The sequence below is a fragment of the Heterocephalus glaber genome, unplaced genomic scaffold (genome assembly GCF_053883595.1).
Source record: "Heterocephalus glaber isolate CG9 unplaced genomic scaffold, H.glaber_assembly_v1.0 deba00000331, whole genome shotgun sequence".
Classification (NCBI taxonomy): domain Eukaryota; kingdom Metazoa; phylum Chordata; class Mammalia; order Rodentia; family Bathyergidae; genus Heterocephalus; species Heterocephalus glaber.
The window spans coordinates 58,537,360-58,553,370 of NW_028258142.1; the positions used below are offsets into that span (position 1 = coordinate 58,537,360).

Genomic DNA, 16,011 nt, shown 5'->3' on the forward strand with positions numbered 1-16,011 from the left:
GGCAGCCTCTGCACTGGCGGCGAAAGGCACATTGCATTGCATAAGCACTGTTTGTGAAATGCCTACACACACACAGGCCTGGTTATGAGAATGTGTACCTTCCTGTTGTGACCAGCACATGTACTGCTAAATCCCTGAAAGGCTGAAGAGCAAAATGTATCATGCATTTAAAAAAAATAAAATATGAAATGTTTACGCATTTCAGTTGTTTTGATTCTCAAATCAAAACACATGCCTCAGTCTGTCCTCAAACCACACTCAGGATCTGAAGTCTCCTGCCTTTCGTTCCTGGAAGCCAAAGAAACCTCTAAATATGCTGAGAGTTAGTCATTTTCTACCCTCTCTAATTTTTCTGCCATTTTAGTTTACAAAAGCAAAACTGTTTTGGACAGATAATTCAGGTTTGCTTAGAGTAGGAGGAATAACCCAAAGAAACTGTGAGCTTTGTCTTCCATGTGGCAAGGAAACTACCTGCCCTGCCCTGCCCACAGTGCACTGGTGTGTGTGGGGGGGTGTGCACGCGCGCCTGCATTTAAGAACAGGATCTGGGAATAAAGCTACAAACTTCAGCGCTGCCTGCGATGCTGGCAGCTTGCTCGTCCATAAAACCTCACGGCTGACGGGGATCCAGACCTGACACTTGCTGCATTCGCTCACGGTGTTCTCCCGGCTTTTTATTCATTTGCAGCACACATTCTCCATCTCCGTGGCAGTTACCAACGTCCCCCTTTAATAGGAACTGTTTCTCCACATGGGTTTTTTCTTCAGAACATTAGGTTTCAGGTGTTATACCTCAAGAAGTGCCCCTCTTCAGGTCCCCAAAGCCTAATTCCTTAGGCTAATGTGGCAATCATACCAAAAAGCACTTTGCTGTCATCCCTTGGTCTTGGTTACTAATCTCTCTTCCCTTGTCTCTCCCCCTCTCTAGTTGGTTTTTCTCTGTTATCTTTTTTAGAGAGAGTGTCCCTATGTAATTCAGGCTGGCCTTGAACTCACTATGGAGCCCAGGCTGGCCTCAAATTATCCTCTTGCCTCAGCCTCCTGAGTGCTAGAATTATAGGTATGTGCCTGGCTCTCCCCAGTTTTTAAAGTCCACTCCAAGCCTCACTGCCTCACTGTAATAAGCCTTGCCTAGGACTGACAGTGGAGCACACTAATTGAACCTTTATTTGAATGGCAATAAAAGCCTTTACTGTGTCTATAAGAAGACTATTTCCTATTCTTTACAGTGGGCCCCATTTTACAGATAAGAATCTGAGGCTTGAGAGATGTTCAGCAACTTGCTCACAGTCACACAGCTTATAACTAAGTGGCCTACCAAGCTGGGAGATCAAACTCTATTCTACCGTACAACTCCACTTCGCTTTTCATTTAGTAGTACTTTCTCCTCAATCTGGTCTCCCCCAATAAAGAGGGCCCCGAGGAGGAGGGTTGTGACTTTGTATTTTCTTTGAAATCAGCATCACTAGATGTTTATTAAGTGTCTGCCACGTGGGTGGCACAGTGCTAGACATTGAAGATGCAAGAGTCAGGGGCCATAGAGTTCCAGTCTTTAGGGGAGGGGACAAGGACAGCACAGAGCTCCTACTTGGTGCTCACAAGTGTTTGCCAAGGAATCCGCCCTCCTGCTGGTTCCTGGGACTTCTGGGTAATGCCAGGTCCACTCCCCTGGGTCTCGGCAGAGCCATCGCTATCCTGAATGGTATTTCAGGTTTCATTACAGAAATACAGAAGCTGTTTCAGGGTGCTATCCTGGGTTCCAGGGAGCTCTTTGGGGTGATTTGAGGTGCATCTTGAAAGCTCACTTAGCCTACTGAAATTGGAATTTTAGAGCTGGGTGTGGTGGCGCATGCCTGTAATCCTAGTACGAAGGAGGCTGAAGCAGGAAGACTGCGGTGAGTTCCAGGCCAGCCTGAATACACTGGGAGACCCTGTCTCAAAAACAGCAACAACAACAAAAACTGCCATTTTGGCTGAGCTTAGCAGCAAGTAGACATGCCATGGCTCGGAATGTTGACTTAAATGAGAGGACTTACTGAGAAGGATTCAGATTTCTGTCTTTTCTCTTTATCCCAGTTACCCTAAAAGCGCCTGCTGGGCAGGATGATGGAGTGGGATTTTCCCATTCAGGGAATGTTCTGGTAGAAACAACCCACTGAGCTTTCAAGATGGCTTCCTTCTGGAAGCCTCACTGACTGTTTCTAAGCAGCCCGGGTGGAGGGTGTGCCAAGCTGTAACTGCAGGCACATGTTTCCTGCAAAGCCACCATACAGACTGACTGGTGTGTGGGGGGGGGGGGGATGCTCTGGCTTGCTAGCAGATTCCGTAGAAGAAACTTCATTCCATCCTAACTCAGAGCCCTGGGAGTGATGTGAGAGGAGGGGTAAAGGAAGGTTTTGAGGAAAGCTGCTGGAGTAGCTTTCGCCAACTCTGATAAAGGAGTCTTGCTAGGCACAGTGGTGTTCACCCTGTAATTCCAGCTACTAGGGAGGCTGAAACAGGAAGACTCCAAGTTCGAGGTCAACTTTGCAAGGCACTGTCTCAAAAAATAAAAAGGCCCAGTGGTATAGCTCAGTGTAGAGCACCAGTGGGTTTGATTCCCTGTGTGAAGTAAAAATAGTTTCAATTCCTTTCAGCCACTCCTTCAGAGAAACACTTCTTGCACTGAATACTCTTCTTCTTTCTTATCTCTTTTTTTTTTAAAGAGGAAGTTTCTCCAGCCATCAAAGGGAGATGTGTGAAGGAAGAGTTGGGCCTTATCTTTCTGCCTCTTACCAGATTGGGTCAGCTTAATCTTATCAGGAAGAAAGAGGCATCCCACTGCACTGATGGAGAGAGGACAGCTGGAAAACATCGGAGTCTGAGTTCTTTAAGGCTCTGTTTGGAAACCAGAAGTGTGTGTTGGATGCATTATCTTCCTCCAATCAGCAGAGGACTGAGAGGTGGGGCTTGGAAGGAGGGAAGAGGGGACTGGTGTCATCTTGCCTCCCCTCCTACTTGCTCCTTGGCGGCTTTCTCACACCACCCTGGTGAGACCGGGCCGCAGTGGGCTGAGCTGACACCTGGATGTCAGGTCTCTGGACAGGATTCTGAAGGGGGCGGTCCTTCCCACGTAGCTGGCCTTTGAGGGGCCTTCCCCAAATCAGTCATCGTCCGTCCGTGCATCCGTCCACCCACACACCTGCACATTCAGTACACTGGGCACCTGCTGACTATCATGAGGCCAGGTACTAGCGGGAGATGTAACAGTTTTCACAGAAACGTGTGGCTGGGTGGGGGACGGACAAGCCAGACACTGACACGGAACAGATACAGTGTGACAGGGACAAGAACACAGTGGGCACTGGAGCTGTCTAAGGGCTGTGAGGGGCCTTGGGCAGTACAGGTGGCTCAGCAGATGTGAAGGGCCGGAAGGAGGCAGCGGGCAGGGAGCAGGGAGCAGGGAAGGTGCTCCAGGCAAACGCACGGACACACGGATGGATATCATGTCGGAGCTGCAGGATTTCCGGCGGGTAAAAGTGGAGGAGATGCCTGTCCCTGAACAGACCAACCAAAACAGGAGAAACCAACCCTCCTCTGGATCTTTCTGTGTAACTCTGAAGGCATGAAGATCCTAGCCTTTACTTCCTAGCAAAGGTAAAAATGACAAAATGTTACACAGTTGCCACTCCTATCCCTCTCCAGTAGTCGCTGTTTCTTCTCATGGTGTCACATGGTACTACGCCCCGGAGGTGCTTACTAAATGGCTGTTTGATTTCAAGTGTCTCTTCTATCTCATATCACTGAGTAAAGGCACAGAGGACTGAATAGTGACCTATATCGCCGACCGCTGGGCTGAATGACAGGGACAGGAAGCCCTCCCTCCTCGAGGAGGTCCCAGCCCTGCCCAGCCGGGTCCCCACTTGGATTAACTCATCTCCCAGGTTTGCTGCTTCGTCTGAAAATGCCAGGCTCTTCAGGTAAATGAGCTCACCATGAGTGGATAAAGTGACCCGGTCATTTTCCAAGTCCCGATGCCCAAATTCAGCTCAACACTCGGGCGCGTGTCACTTTCATGGGTAGGACTAAAAAGCCTCTCCCAGCCTGCGGACTCTGAGCACATCCTGCCATTCCGATGGCGACAGCTATGTGGGTGCAGTGGCGAAGGAAAGGGCAAGGGACAGAGGGCTGTGACAGGAATGACGGCTGGGGGCAGCTGCTGCCTCATCTCTGCTCATCCCAGTCATCCTGAAAAGTGGCCCAGCGTCACCATTTGACAGATAAGAAATCGGAACCTCTGAGAGCGACGACTCACGCCTGGGTCCTGGTGCCTGGCAAGCGCACAAGCACTCACTGAGCATTCACAGTCGCATCACGGCTGGAAGCATCAAGACCTGAACTCGGGCCATCTGGTCCGCAAGCCCACTCCCTTCGTAATGTGCTATCACCCTGGGAGTCCCAGGATACTGGAAAGAGGGGGAGGAGAGAGAGGTGGAGCTCACTCCAGATCTTTCTCTTCCTGTGGACTGAGGAAGAAAGAAGGGATCGGGTGGGAACTGGTGCTCAGCTCATCTACCAAGCTGCCATGTGTGGTACTGGGGAATGAACCCTGCACCTTTGCACTGAGCTACCTCCCCAGCCTTCAAAAAAAAAAAACTTTTTTATTTTGCAGACAGAGTTACACTGAGTCATTAAGTCTCTCAGGCTGAGCTTGAACTTACGATCCTCCTGCCTCAGCCTCCAGGAATGCTGGGATTACAGGTGAGTGCCACAACAGCGCGGTGGCTGAGGTGGCTCCCGAGAGTGAAGTCCACAGACCCTCTGTCTGTCTCCTCTGCGCGATACCCAGACAGGAATGTCTCACACAACTGATGAGAAGGCCTCCACAGTTTTCTAAAAAAGCTGTATGGCTGGGCGTGGTGGCACATGCCTATAGTTCTAGCACTCCGGAGGCTGAGACAGGAGGATCACCATGAGTTCGAGGCCAGCCTGGGCTACACAGTGAACTCAAGGCCAGCCTGAGCTATACAGCGAGACCCTGTCTCAAGGAAAATAAAGAAAACTAAAAGGTTTATGTAGCTCATGGTTCTGAATCCTGGCACCTTGTACTGTGGTCTCTGGAAGAGCAGTGGAGGGGCAGGAAAACTACTTTGTCTGCAAGTCTGGAGGACTCAAGCCAAATCTCCTTACCTTAAAGCAGATACAGTCAGTCTTTTACAGGGTTGAGCTGGCTGTGCTGCGTAGATTTCATTTCTACAGGGCAGTATTTTTATGGCACTATGTGAGCAATAGTGACCACAGAAGGTGTGTTGAAGAGAGAAAAGGGAATGAGTCGGCCCATCCCTGGGTGAAGCAAGCTGTATATTTTTGTGGTGCTTGTGTTCTGCTCATCCCTTACCAGTAGGGTTTTTCTGTGTGCTGACATCAGTTTGCACAGAGCCTCTCTGAGATAAGACAGAAAGAAAAATGGAGGAGGAGGAGCTGGAAATAGGAAGAAGCAACAAAGGGGGAAATATTTTTAATTCCTGGAGGATCATTACTGCTGTTGACATGAGTCAGAAGGAACTATTATTGCCCCCGCCCATAGAGCCCTTAACTACAAATGCTCAGGACACAGGCATGGAGCTCATGAGGGCCCTGAATTTTGCACGTGAGTTAGAAATGTAAAACAGTTACATTCCTGTATCTGTGGGTACTGCATCCTTGGATTCAGCCAACCTTGGATTGAAAATATTTGGGGGAAAAAAACCTGCGTTTGTACTGAAAAGTACAGACTTTTTCTTAGCATTTCTTGAATAATTTGGTATGACCACTGTTTATACTGCATTTGCATTGGTTTAGGTAAATAAGTACTCTGGAGACCTTTAGCATATACAGGAGGATGCGTGCAGGTGGATGGAATACCGTGCCGGTCGACACCAGGGACTCAGCATCCACGGAGTCCAATGGGGGCAGAACCAGTACTGAGGGTCAGCCATGCTTCACACTTGTGAAGATGCGTTTGTCCAAGCTTAAATTAACGAAGAGCAACTTGCTATTTGTAAAGAGAAGGGAAAGAGTACTTACCTTTGTATCCCAAAATGGCTACTGTGATGGTTAGCAAGGCACACAAAATATATAATAATATGATAGAAAACTTCAGTGCCCAGTTATTCTTACATTTGGTACATTGTGTTCCTTCCTGAATACCTGTAAGAGAAGACAAATTTTAATACTAGCAAACTAAAACCTCATTTCAAACAGTATCCTTTTGTATTCCGATTCAAATACTGCGACTAAGAATAATTTTATATGTGCCTTACTGTACTGCTGAAAGTATTTTAAAAATTAAACTTGCCACTGTAGCAATACAAGACTTTTCGATATTACACTATGTTGTATTTAATGGGGCTTTAAAACAACATATAACTTTGGCTTACAGAACAGTATCAAATCAAATACCATTGTGATAATTATACTTTGAATAAACATGATTTAAACACCCAAATCCTCTTGTCTCAGACCTTATCGGATGGACCTGTAGCAATTCACACCCAACCAAACATAAAAACCTTGTCACGTGGCCCTCGATATTGTTTCAGTGGTGTGCGAGAGCTGGTTTCTACTGCCTTGTGGAAGCCAATTATTACACATTTAGGAATTTCGGTTATTTAACTGATAGTAGCATGAAAACAACCCTTGAGGGAGCATTTACACCATGGAAATTGGCAAACACTACAAATTAGCACCTCCTCCACACACAGACACATGTAAAATTATTGGTTTATCTACACACCACTGGTTGTGATGCATTAAACCTACAGAAGAAAACTCAAGTTTGAGTGTATGCTCATTACAGAACCATTTCTGTATAGTACACGTACACAAAAACATACTGATCCCTAGTTATCACAGCAGTTGGAATAATGACTATGGGACAGATAGACCAAACATTTTTGATGACAGGAGGTAAATTTTTACTATGTACAGTTCAACTTTTCTAGCCTAAGAGGCAAACCAGTATCTCTGCTGCAGCTGACCCCACAAACGAACCCATAAAAAGAGAACTTTCCATCTCATTGATTAGAAACACAGAAGGCATCGGCTGCGTCCATTTTACTGTGAAAAGCACACTGCTCAGAGGGTGGGTGTATCAGGAGACTCCTTGTGTGCCCGCCCTTGTGTCCTCCAGGAGCGGCAGCACAGAGACAACTAATCGCTTGTTATTGTGCTTACAGCTTTTGATGGGAATGTCATGAGGATTAAGCCATAGCTGAAGTTTCTTTCCTTTGGTTTATAATTTTACAGACTTCCTTTCTTTGGTGAAGAGTTCTTCAGCTGTGGTTAATGCAAAATGATGATAGAAGCAGCATATAACAATGAATCTTAAATTTAGCTCCCAGGGTTCAGCCTTGGTGTTCTGGGCTACAGACACAGGGGAGGAGCCTGATCCATCTGTTTCATGGCCTAGAGAAGCACTCCTCAGACTCAGGGGCACATAGCAGTCACCTAAAGGGGTCATTAAAACAGCATTCCTGACGCGGGGGGTCTGAGAAATGGCCTGAGAATGGGGATGCCCAGCAGGTGCCCAGGATGCTGAGACAGCAGCACATTTCAGACCACACTTCACCATGTGCTTCTCGCACTTTCAAGGGCTCCTGGTATCTCAGTGTTGAAATGCAGATTGCAACTTGGCAGGTTTGAGCCAGGAGCTCAGACTGTGGCAGGATCACGTGAAGCCTGGTCCATGGGCCACTTTGGAGGAGGGGGTTGGGTGTAGAAGTCGGGTGGGCTGGACTAACCCTTAGTTACTAACTCCTTGGAGGTGAAACTGTAAAAATCAGGCTCATTCATCAAACACTTTGTGTTATAATTCTCCCATATATTTATTGCCTTTCCTTTCCAACCTATTTTAATATTTAATAGCCAGATGTACATCTCAGGACCCCTGCTGATGTCCAAAACTGAGCTCAGTGCTAGCTCTGCCAAAACAGATCTCCTACTTCCCCCCACCTAAATACTGCCTCATTCCCTTGAGTGGTTAAACCCAAAGATGCCATGAATCCTTCTCTCGTATGTGTACTCCAGTTTGGTCAGCCAGCAGGCCTTATTAATCTTCATGCGGGATATGTCTAGCATTATCACCTTCATCTTTACAGCGTTCACTTCCTGCACTGTCCCAGGTGCTGGGTGGTGTACTTTACACACAGCACCTCTAACCCAACTAGCCCTGCAAGGATGAGTGCTGCTGAGAGCTGAAATGATACCCAGTACATGCCACAGCCCGGATTCCAGTTACAGGCCACCATCCCTCTTCTGTGTCATGGGCCCTCTTTCTGCACGTCCTTCCCATTCCCACTGCCATGTCCTAGTGTGAGACCTTTTGTTGTTGTTGTTGTTGTTTTGAGCTAGGGTTTTGCTATGCAGTTCAGGCTGGCCTCGAACTTACTATGTAGCCCAGGCTGGCCTCAAACTTGCAGCAATCCTCTTGCATCGGGCTCCCAAGTGCTGGGATTACAGGCATGAGCCAGATGCCCTGATGCCCTGCCCGGGAGGATCTTTTATTCTTAATGGAAGCTTCCTCTTCCATTCCCACTGGAATCCAGCCTCGCCTAGTATTAAAATACTGCTGTCCTCATGACATTTGCCACAAAAGGAAAACACAAACACTTTCAATGGCCCACCCTTAACTAAAGAATGGATACATGCACAAACGCAAGCATACCAGCTCTTTTGCTGTCTGTAATCTGGTGGTTTAAAAGGAGACAAAGACCCCTCATATCCAATAAGGGTGAAAGTGTTTTTGAAATTGGGAGAGGAGGAAGTATAGGTGAGCCCACAAACATGTCACATTCCATGTTGAGAATCTGTGTATGTGTGTGTGTGTGCGCGTGTGTGCGCGCGCACGCTGTAAAACAGCAGGATGACAGACAGGAATACTGGACCGACTTCCTGTGGAAAGATTGGGTGACACTTTCACGGTTGTTGGGGGCTTTTTCCTTTTGCATTTTAGGGTCATGGTGGAGGGGGACTTTTTATACCTCTCCAGGGTGATTTTTTACATTCCACCAGAAGAGCCTCAAGATTTGGTGAGAGCAGAGGCGATGGTACAGTGTGGAGCCTGAGGCCTAGAAGGTGGCAGCAGGGTCATGTGGCCAATGTCACTGTGTTATCTATGAGGCATAGAGAGCCACAGGACCTGACTGCAGGCTGCTGTCCCTCCCGTCCTTGGGGTGCACTGGCACGGGGTCGCCACTGGGCGTCGTGTGCCGTGGCTCCCGTGCAGCTCTGCGTTCCAGAGAGCGGGGCCTTCCTTCCTCAGGCAGTGGCACACCACCGACTGTATCTGCGCTAATCAACCTCAGATGGCACCGCCCGCCTCCCTTTCCACTTGACACACTTGCTCCGGCTTGTTTTTCTTTCCCTTGAAGACTTATTTTTAATAAGAACTCTGTTTCATCTTTTCTTCTCTGCCCTCCCCTGGGAGGACATCTGGCCAAACATACAGATGCCTACTACAAAGGGACCCTGCTGGCTCCCGGGGCTGGGGGACCCCTTCCTCCTTGAACCTAGATGGTCGGAGAGAGACATCCCCCTGTCACCAGCCTTTGCAGTGTTTGTTTTCCTAGCATTACTTTGCAGAGACTGAGGCCTTTATTCCCGTGGGGGTGGGGGAGGGAAAGGCAAGAGGGCTTGGGGCACAGTGCGGGATAAGGACTGCAGTTCAGGAAGCGCAGCGGTTGTGCCTTTACCACCAAGAGATCGGCTTCTTCGAAAACCTGGCCCAAACTGCACATCTGTAATGTAGCCAGCACAGGCACAGGGGGCTGCGGCTCCAAGGCTTCCCATCAGTTATCCCTCCTCGGCTATCTCCGCCCTGTTCCATCCTTGGCTCCTGGTCTGAATGTATTTTTCAGGGTCCAAGTCTTTGTTACTCAAAAGACGCTGGGGGCCCGAGGAAGCCAGACTCACTCTGATTAACTCCTTCAATAGTCTTCGGAAGTTAGAAGAAGCTGACAATTTGGTCCCCAGTGTACAAACCCAAAGTTGCCCGTGTTGCCCTGTTTCTAATAACACAAGCTTTGAGTAAGCAGTGTGGGGCGCGGTGGGGAGCGGGGTGCGGAGTAACTGAGGCGCTCCAGGAATGACGGTGCAGGGCCAGAAGAATTCACCAGCAGAGAGAATTCCTTCTGCTGTGGGTCCCCATAAAGGCCCTCCAAGCGCTGTGGTCTAGGCTCCAACCCACCCTGCTGTTCCAGTCTCTCTGGAGAAAATAAGGTCCCTCCGCCATCCATCGTCTTTCCCACCATGTGTATCACTGCAGATGGTTCCGACTGCCAAATGGGCCCCAGCTGACCAACCCCTTCCTTTGGAGGAGGAGGCTGGGACCGCTTCTGGGCTGTCTTAATGATCCTGTCTGCAGCTCTGTGCTGTTGTCACTCGGATCATGTTACTGGAAAAGCTTCAAAAGCTGGGAGATTGCAAAATCCAGAAGACCACAGATTCTGATCTGAGATTGGAAGTGACCTTTTCATGTGGTTTTTCTACAGTTATTAATTTACTGCCTGGTGGCACATATTCCCATAAACCCAAGAGAATGATTTGGCCCTAACAGTAACTGATGATTCCAAGAAAGTCCTATACGTAATTAAATGCCCTCCGAAGCAACAAACGGAGCTACCGTCTGGGGGGTCAGTTGCTTGAGTGTTACACAATATCACGAGAACAAAAGTTAAATGTGAAGGCCACTTTATCCCCCCAGTCATTACCCTTCCCTCGTTATAAAGGACATCTACTCTAGGATGAGGTGTGGGACCTAGTTAGTGTAATTTCTTTTATTAGTAATTTAGTTTCCCAAATACAAATCCCAGCACTGGACCCTGTAGTATGCCAAGTTTCCTAAATGATGTAGAGAATCAGCAAAATGGAAGCAGGACAAGAACTGGCAAGGAAACCACTTTCTGTGCAAAATAAATGAAGCCTCACAGCAACTGTGTACTCATAAAGGTGAATTCTGACCAGAAAAAGTATGCAGAAGAGAACTTTATGAGCGCGTGGCCTCTTCAGGGTTCATTCTTAAGAGTTCTAGTCTGCGTTTTTAGCAAGCATATAGTTGTTTCTCATTAAATATTTATTTCACATACCTAAAGAGAAAAGGCAGGCAGTTCTGGTTTGGTTTTAATGTTTTTCAGAAAGAGTATGTATTATTTATTTAAAATGTATCATTTATATTCTGCCTACTGGAAAAGAATTGTTGTAGACAAAACAGATGTGACACTCCCGCTCGGCATATCCAGTGTCCAGTAGAACACGCAGTGTCTCAGAAGAACACCGCTGCTTTTGCCTTGTGGTTTCTAGAAGGGGAACCCTTTCTTATACGAGCTGTCCACAAATGCTTTCGATTGTGAGCAGAGGCACCCGCACTGGCTGGGGAGGTCAACCATCCTATCTCACCCACCGTCCCTCCTCTGCAGAGCCCCCCGCCCCGCCCCGCCTTGGCTGTATTCCTGGTCTTTTCATTCTGTAGGGACGGAGTGAACTGTCATCAATCCCGAAGACACATCTAAGCAGGCTTGACAACTCCATTATCCTGTACCACCACACAATGTCCTTCTGTGACTAAGCACTCAATCTTTTCATTAAAAGAGCTCATGAAAATTCAGCTGGGGCCATCAGAGTCCCTTGTCTAATTGAGACAGACAGTTCTGGGTATCTGCGGGGAGGGCCCTGGATATTTCTTTAGTGGGTGATATTTTGCTGTTGATGTGAATGAAAGAGGAATCACTGGGGACAAGTCCTGTCCCCAAGGACCTGATATGGGCTAGGTTCCCCCTCCTTGTCACCTACAGTCCCTCCGACAACCTGGCAGAGCATGAATTCTGACCCTAATTTTGTAGATTTTAGGAAAGTAGATGGTCAAAGAGGTTGAGTCTCCCAGCCAGGGAATGGCTATGCTGAGAGTTGAACACAGATCTCTCACATATAGCTTCTTTATGCTTAAAGACAAAGCAAGATGAAGGGTGCCTAACTAAACTGTAGCGACTTTTACTGGAAGTATCCTGTCAAAATAAAAGAGTGCAGAAACAACCTTTCACATGTTGAGAGATAACCTTTCTCAGAAATGAGCAGTAAAATTTAATCTCCAGTTAACTATTACAAGCCCCAGGCTTCTGAAAACCGTAATTTCTCTTACCATCTGTGGTGAGATACCTAGGAAGCAAGGTAATTAATTCTTCCACCCTAAATAAATGTTCCTTCTTCTAAGAGGGGTCAGGATCAGCTTGGAGGTTTGGCTGGCAAGAACAACCCACAAGGATGGTGACATTTTTGTAACGGGATGGGCTTGGAAGGCAAACCATGGGACGCACAGGGGAGCCTCCATCAGTCTCAGCTGGAAACCAAAACAAGCTGGTTGCCCCTATTGAATTTTCCTTGGGAAATAGATCTGTGACACTAAGCCAGGAACCTCAAAAGTCAATCTCCAATGGCTCATGCACCTAGGGACCCCAACAATTGCTAGTGGTTCAAGCTTGCAGGAATCGGGCAAGGGATGCTAACAAGAAGGAAGAAGGCACAGGAGGACTTAGGAAATGGTGAGAGAAAATTAATTAGGCTTGGGTTTGCTGACTCCCAGCCAAAGACCTTTAGACCGCTACACAACATCTGCTTCATCATGCTCTTTTCTCATTACAATACATTTATTCATTTATTTGAGATATAAGTATGGAAGGAAAGAACTCAAGGAACCTATACCTACTGAGCCTCCCCAAATGGCTGCTCTTTTCCTCTCTGAGTCTTGAGACTTGCCTCTCTTCTGAGCTACTTTCCCTCTTAACTTCCTTCCAGCTGCTCTGCAGATTCCCTCCCTATTGAACCCTTTCCGACTCGGCCCTGCCCCCAGCCCAGCTGTGCCCAATCCCCTCCCCTCTGTGGCTTACACTCACTGGTGTCTCTCAGGTCCTTTCAGTCCCATCTTCAGCCTGGAGAGTTAATGTTTCTGGGGAAATCCTTTCGCACTGCCTTAACCCAGTACTCTCCAGCACTTTGCCATCGTGGCTGGGGTATGGGTCCCAGCAATGGGACTTACCTGAGTGCCCAGGCTTCTAGGTGATGAGGGACACACTGAGCTTGCTGTCCTACAGGCCAGGGTGTGGCCATCCTGGGAGGGAAGCTGCTCAGAGGCCTGCCAGTCAAAAGGCACCCGAGAGCACCTGCTCCTACCCGTTCAGCCTCATCTGCAGGCTCCTGGGGGCTCAGAGAAGTTTTCAGATCTCGGATGGAGGTCCGGGTGAGTGGGGAGGGGTTACAAATGGAGCAGCCTTCACCCTCTTCCAAGTCTGCAGCCGACCCTGCGGTGCTAAAGCAGCCACTGTTTCTACACCAAGTGCCTCTCAAACTCACGAAACCCAGTCTGATGGGGCGGAGACAAGAAAAGCAAGCCCCCCCGCCCCAGCCCTTGGCTCAGGTGCTGCTGCTGGTAGACCGTCGCTTTGGGGGTAGCAGAGGGACTAATGCAGAGATGACAGGAAACATGCCCAGCAGCACATATCTTGGGTAATGACAGGGTGCTGCAGATCGCTGACTTGATGTGGGAAGCGTAGAAATGATGCAGCAAAGCAGGTACTAGCCTAGAAGCCTAAGCCTGCTCACTCAAACACACCTACTCGATTTTCTCTTAGCCAACAAACAGGTGTTTCAATGGGGGGGGGGGGGGGGGAACAGGCTTCAAAGTAAATGAAAATATAAATTGGCCTGACTGACATTCCTCACTCCTCTGAGTATTTGTCTTTCTATTTCTTCAAGTGAAGACTATACTCGAGGACGCGTAGGATGAAGAGAAGAGCCAAAGCAGAAAGACAGATTTTACTGCAGACAGATTTTAAAGAAGTTTTTAGGTTCTGCACCCACAGCAGCCTCAAGCCTGAACCTTAATGAGAAGTCAGTCAACTTGAGACAAAGTCAGCAAATAAATAGTAAGGGGGAAGGGGAACCTATTTTACAGACTGCAGGCCCACGGAGGCCATGAGGGAAGAGAGCCCTGATTCAGGAAGGAGCACCCCATTCACCATTTACATGCTTGTTACTCAAGCTGAATGAGAGGGGAAAGAGGGGGAGAGAGAGAAAAGGAACAGTCTTTTCATGGGTTAGACAGCTATGGTTTCCACAGTCAAAGAAATGAAACTGGAAATAAAAATTACAAATTTCTCAGAAAAAGAAAGCCCACATGAATTATAACTGAATGCAAAGTAAATGGGAAATGTATGGTTACTAAACTTTTCATGCCAAAGAATTCATAAATGACAGCTAAATGTAGTAAAGTATTCAAAACTGAAATGCCTAGGAAAAACCACGCAGTGTATACATACAAAGTGACTTTCTTCAGACATAAGAGGTGTTAAAAAGAGGATTGGGTCTCGCTATGTAGTCCAGGCTGCCCTTGAACTCATTATGTGGCGCAGGCTGGACTCAAACTCATAGTGCTCCTCCTGCCTCAGCCTCCCAAGTGCTAGGATTACAGGCATCCACTAACATGCCCACCTAACAAAGGATGTCTAAAGGAAATCTGAATTCACAATCCCCATAGATTTGTCAGGGGTGTGGCTGGAGCCAGTTGACACTGAGAACCAACCGTCTCTCCTCACAAGTCCATGTTCCGTGACTTGACATTGGCGAGCTGAAATTGGTCATGCTGGGAATATTTATGCAAAGGAAGTGCGTGCACATCTCCAAACCAAGGCCTTTGCCTTCGGGACAGCCGGTTGTTTAAACATGTGGCAGCGCACCACTCGGCTTACTGCAGTTGACCCATCACATTTAAATAAACCCAACAACCTCTCTGTCCATATAATCACTGAGATGTTCAGGATCACTGACAGCACCAAGCCTGGACACGGTAGAGATTATAATGGAGCAGAGCTCCCTCTCTCTCCCTCAGGGTTACAGAGATCTAATGTGTATTCCTATTCACAGTATCTGTACACAGTAGATGTTCTGAACTGCAAACGTTCGTGGAAATGTAGCAAATCCCAAACTCATAATCTCTGCGGGTGAGATAACTTTAGGTTTCCAGGGATGCTGGCAATATTTAAGATTCAATTCCTACACGTCTGTCCAATCCACAGGTACAGGCTTAGCTTAACCCTGGCCAACCGCGCTGAAGGTGCATTTTCTTCTCATGTGGACAGAACAGACGGAAGGACTGGTCTGAGCGGCCGCCCACATGCCGTTCCTCTGGTGAGGCTGAGAGACAAAGCCCAGGAGAACCTGGAGGGCACATCTGGCTTCGGACGGAGGGACCCCCAGAGGAATGAAAGCCCCATCAACTAGACAGAAAAAAAAGAAATCCAAGGGTCCAAAGGTGAGTGACTCCCTTACATTCACAAGATGCAGAAAAGTCTGCAGTAACAACAGGCAGACCCAGAAACTGAAAGAGAATTTCAGAATTACACAGCTGTGCTGTTCACAGTGGAGGCAGGATCCGGAAGCCTCCTGAAATTCAGCTTTGATACCAGAGAACGGTAACATGTGGCCAGGGACACGTTATTCTGGAAACAAATGGATAATGGAGATCAGAGATAAAGAAAATACATACACACTTTCATGTGGTATGAAATTCTTAGGGTAAGATCACGTCCCTGTAGTTCATGCTCGAGGAAATGCATTATATTTTCCAAATGGCCACACAGCTCCTAGTTGTGTTTCAAAAGGTACGAACAGACTGACAGAAGAGGCTTTTGGTGAGGACTTCAGGTCATCCACATCCATACTGGGCTCCAGGTTCTCTCTACCCTAGTGAATGCAGCATCTGGAGTTAGGGATTCATTTGCAACTTTTACTCCTAGTTTGCAGCATGTATTTGCATGTAGCTTACAACATCATGTGAGCTCGTTACTTACTGGTCTTTAAAATATTCTGTGGTAAAAGAGTCCCTCCCCGTGAGAAGAGGCAGTTGTTCTGGGGGGGGTCACCACACAGCAGGACCTCAGGGATGGGCCCCACTTCAGCGACCGAGGAAGCACAGTCCTGCCCACCACCAGCCCTAGTGCCGGAAAC

General features: G+C 47.8%; 1 protein-coding gene across 1 annotated transcript in view; it reads right to left on the minus strand.

Moving 5' to 3' along the window:
• Positions 1–16,011, minus strand: part of Colec12 (collectin subfamily member 12) — a 151,752-nt gene that overhangs the window by 25,106 nt on the left and 110,635 nt on the right. The window contains exon 3 of the mRNA XM_004853176.3: positions 6,046–6,168. Coding sequence (XP_004853233.2) covers positions 6,046–6,168 — 123 coding nt within the window. The remainder of the gene's footprint in view (positions 1–6,045; positions 6,169–16,011) is intronic.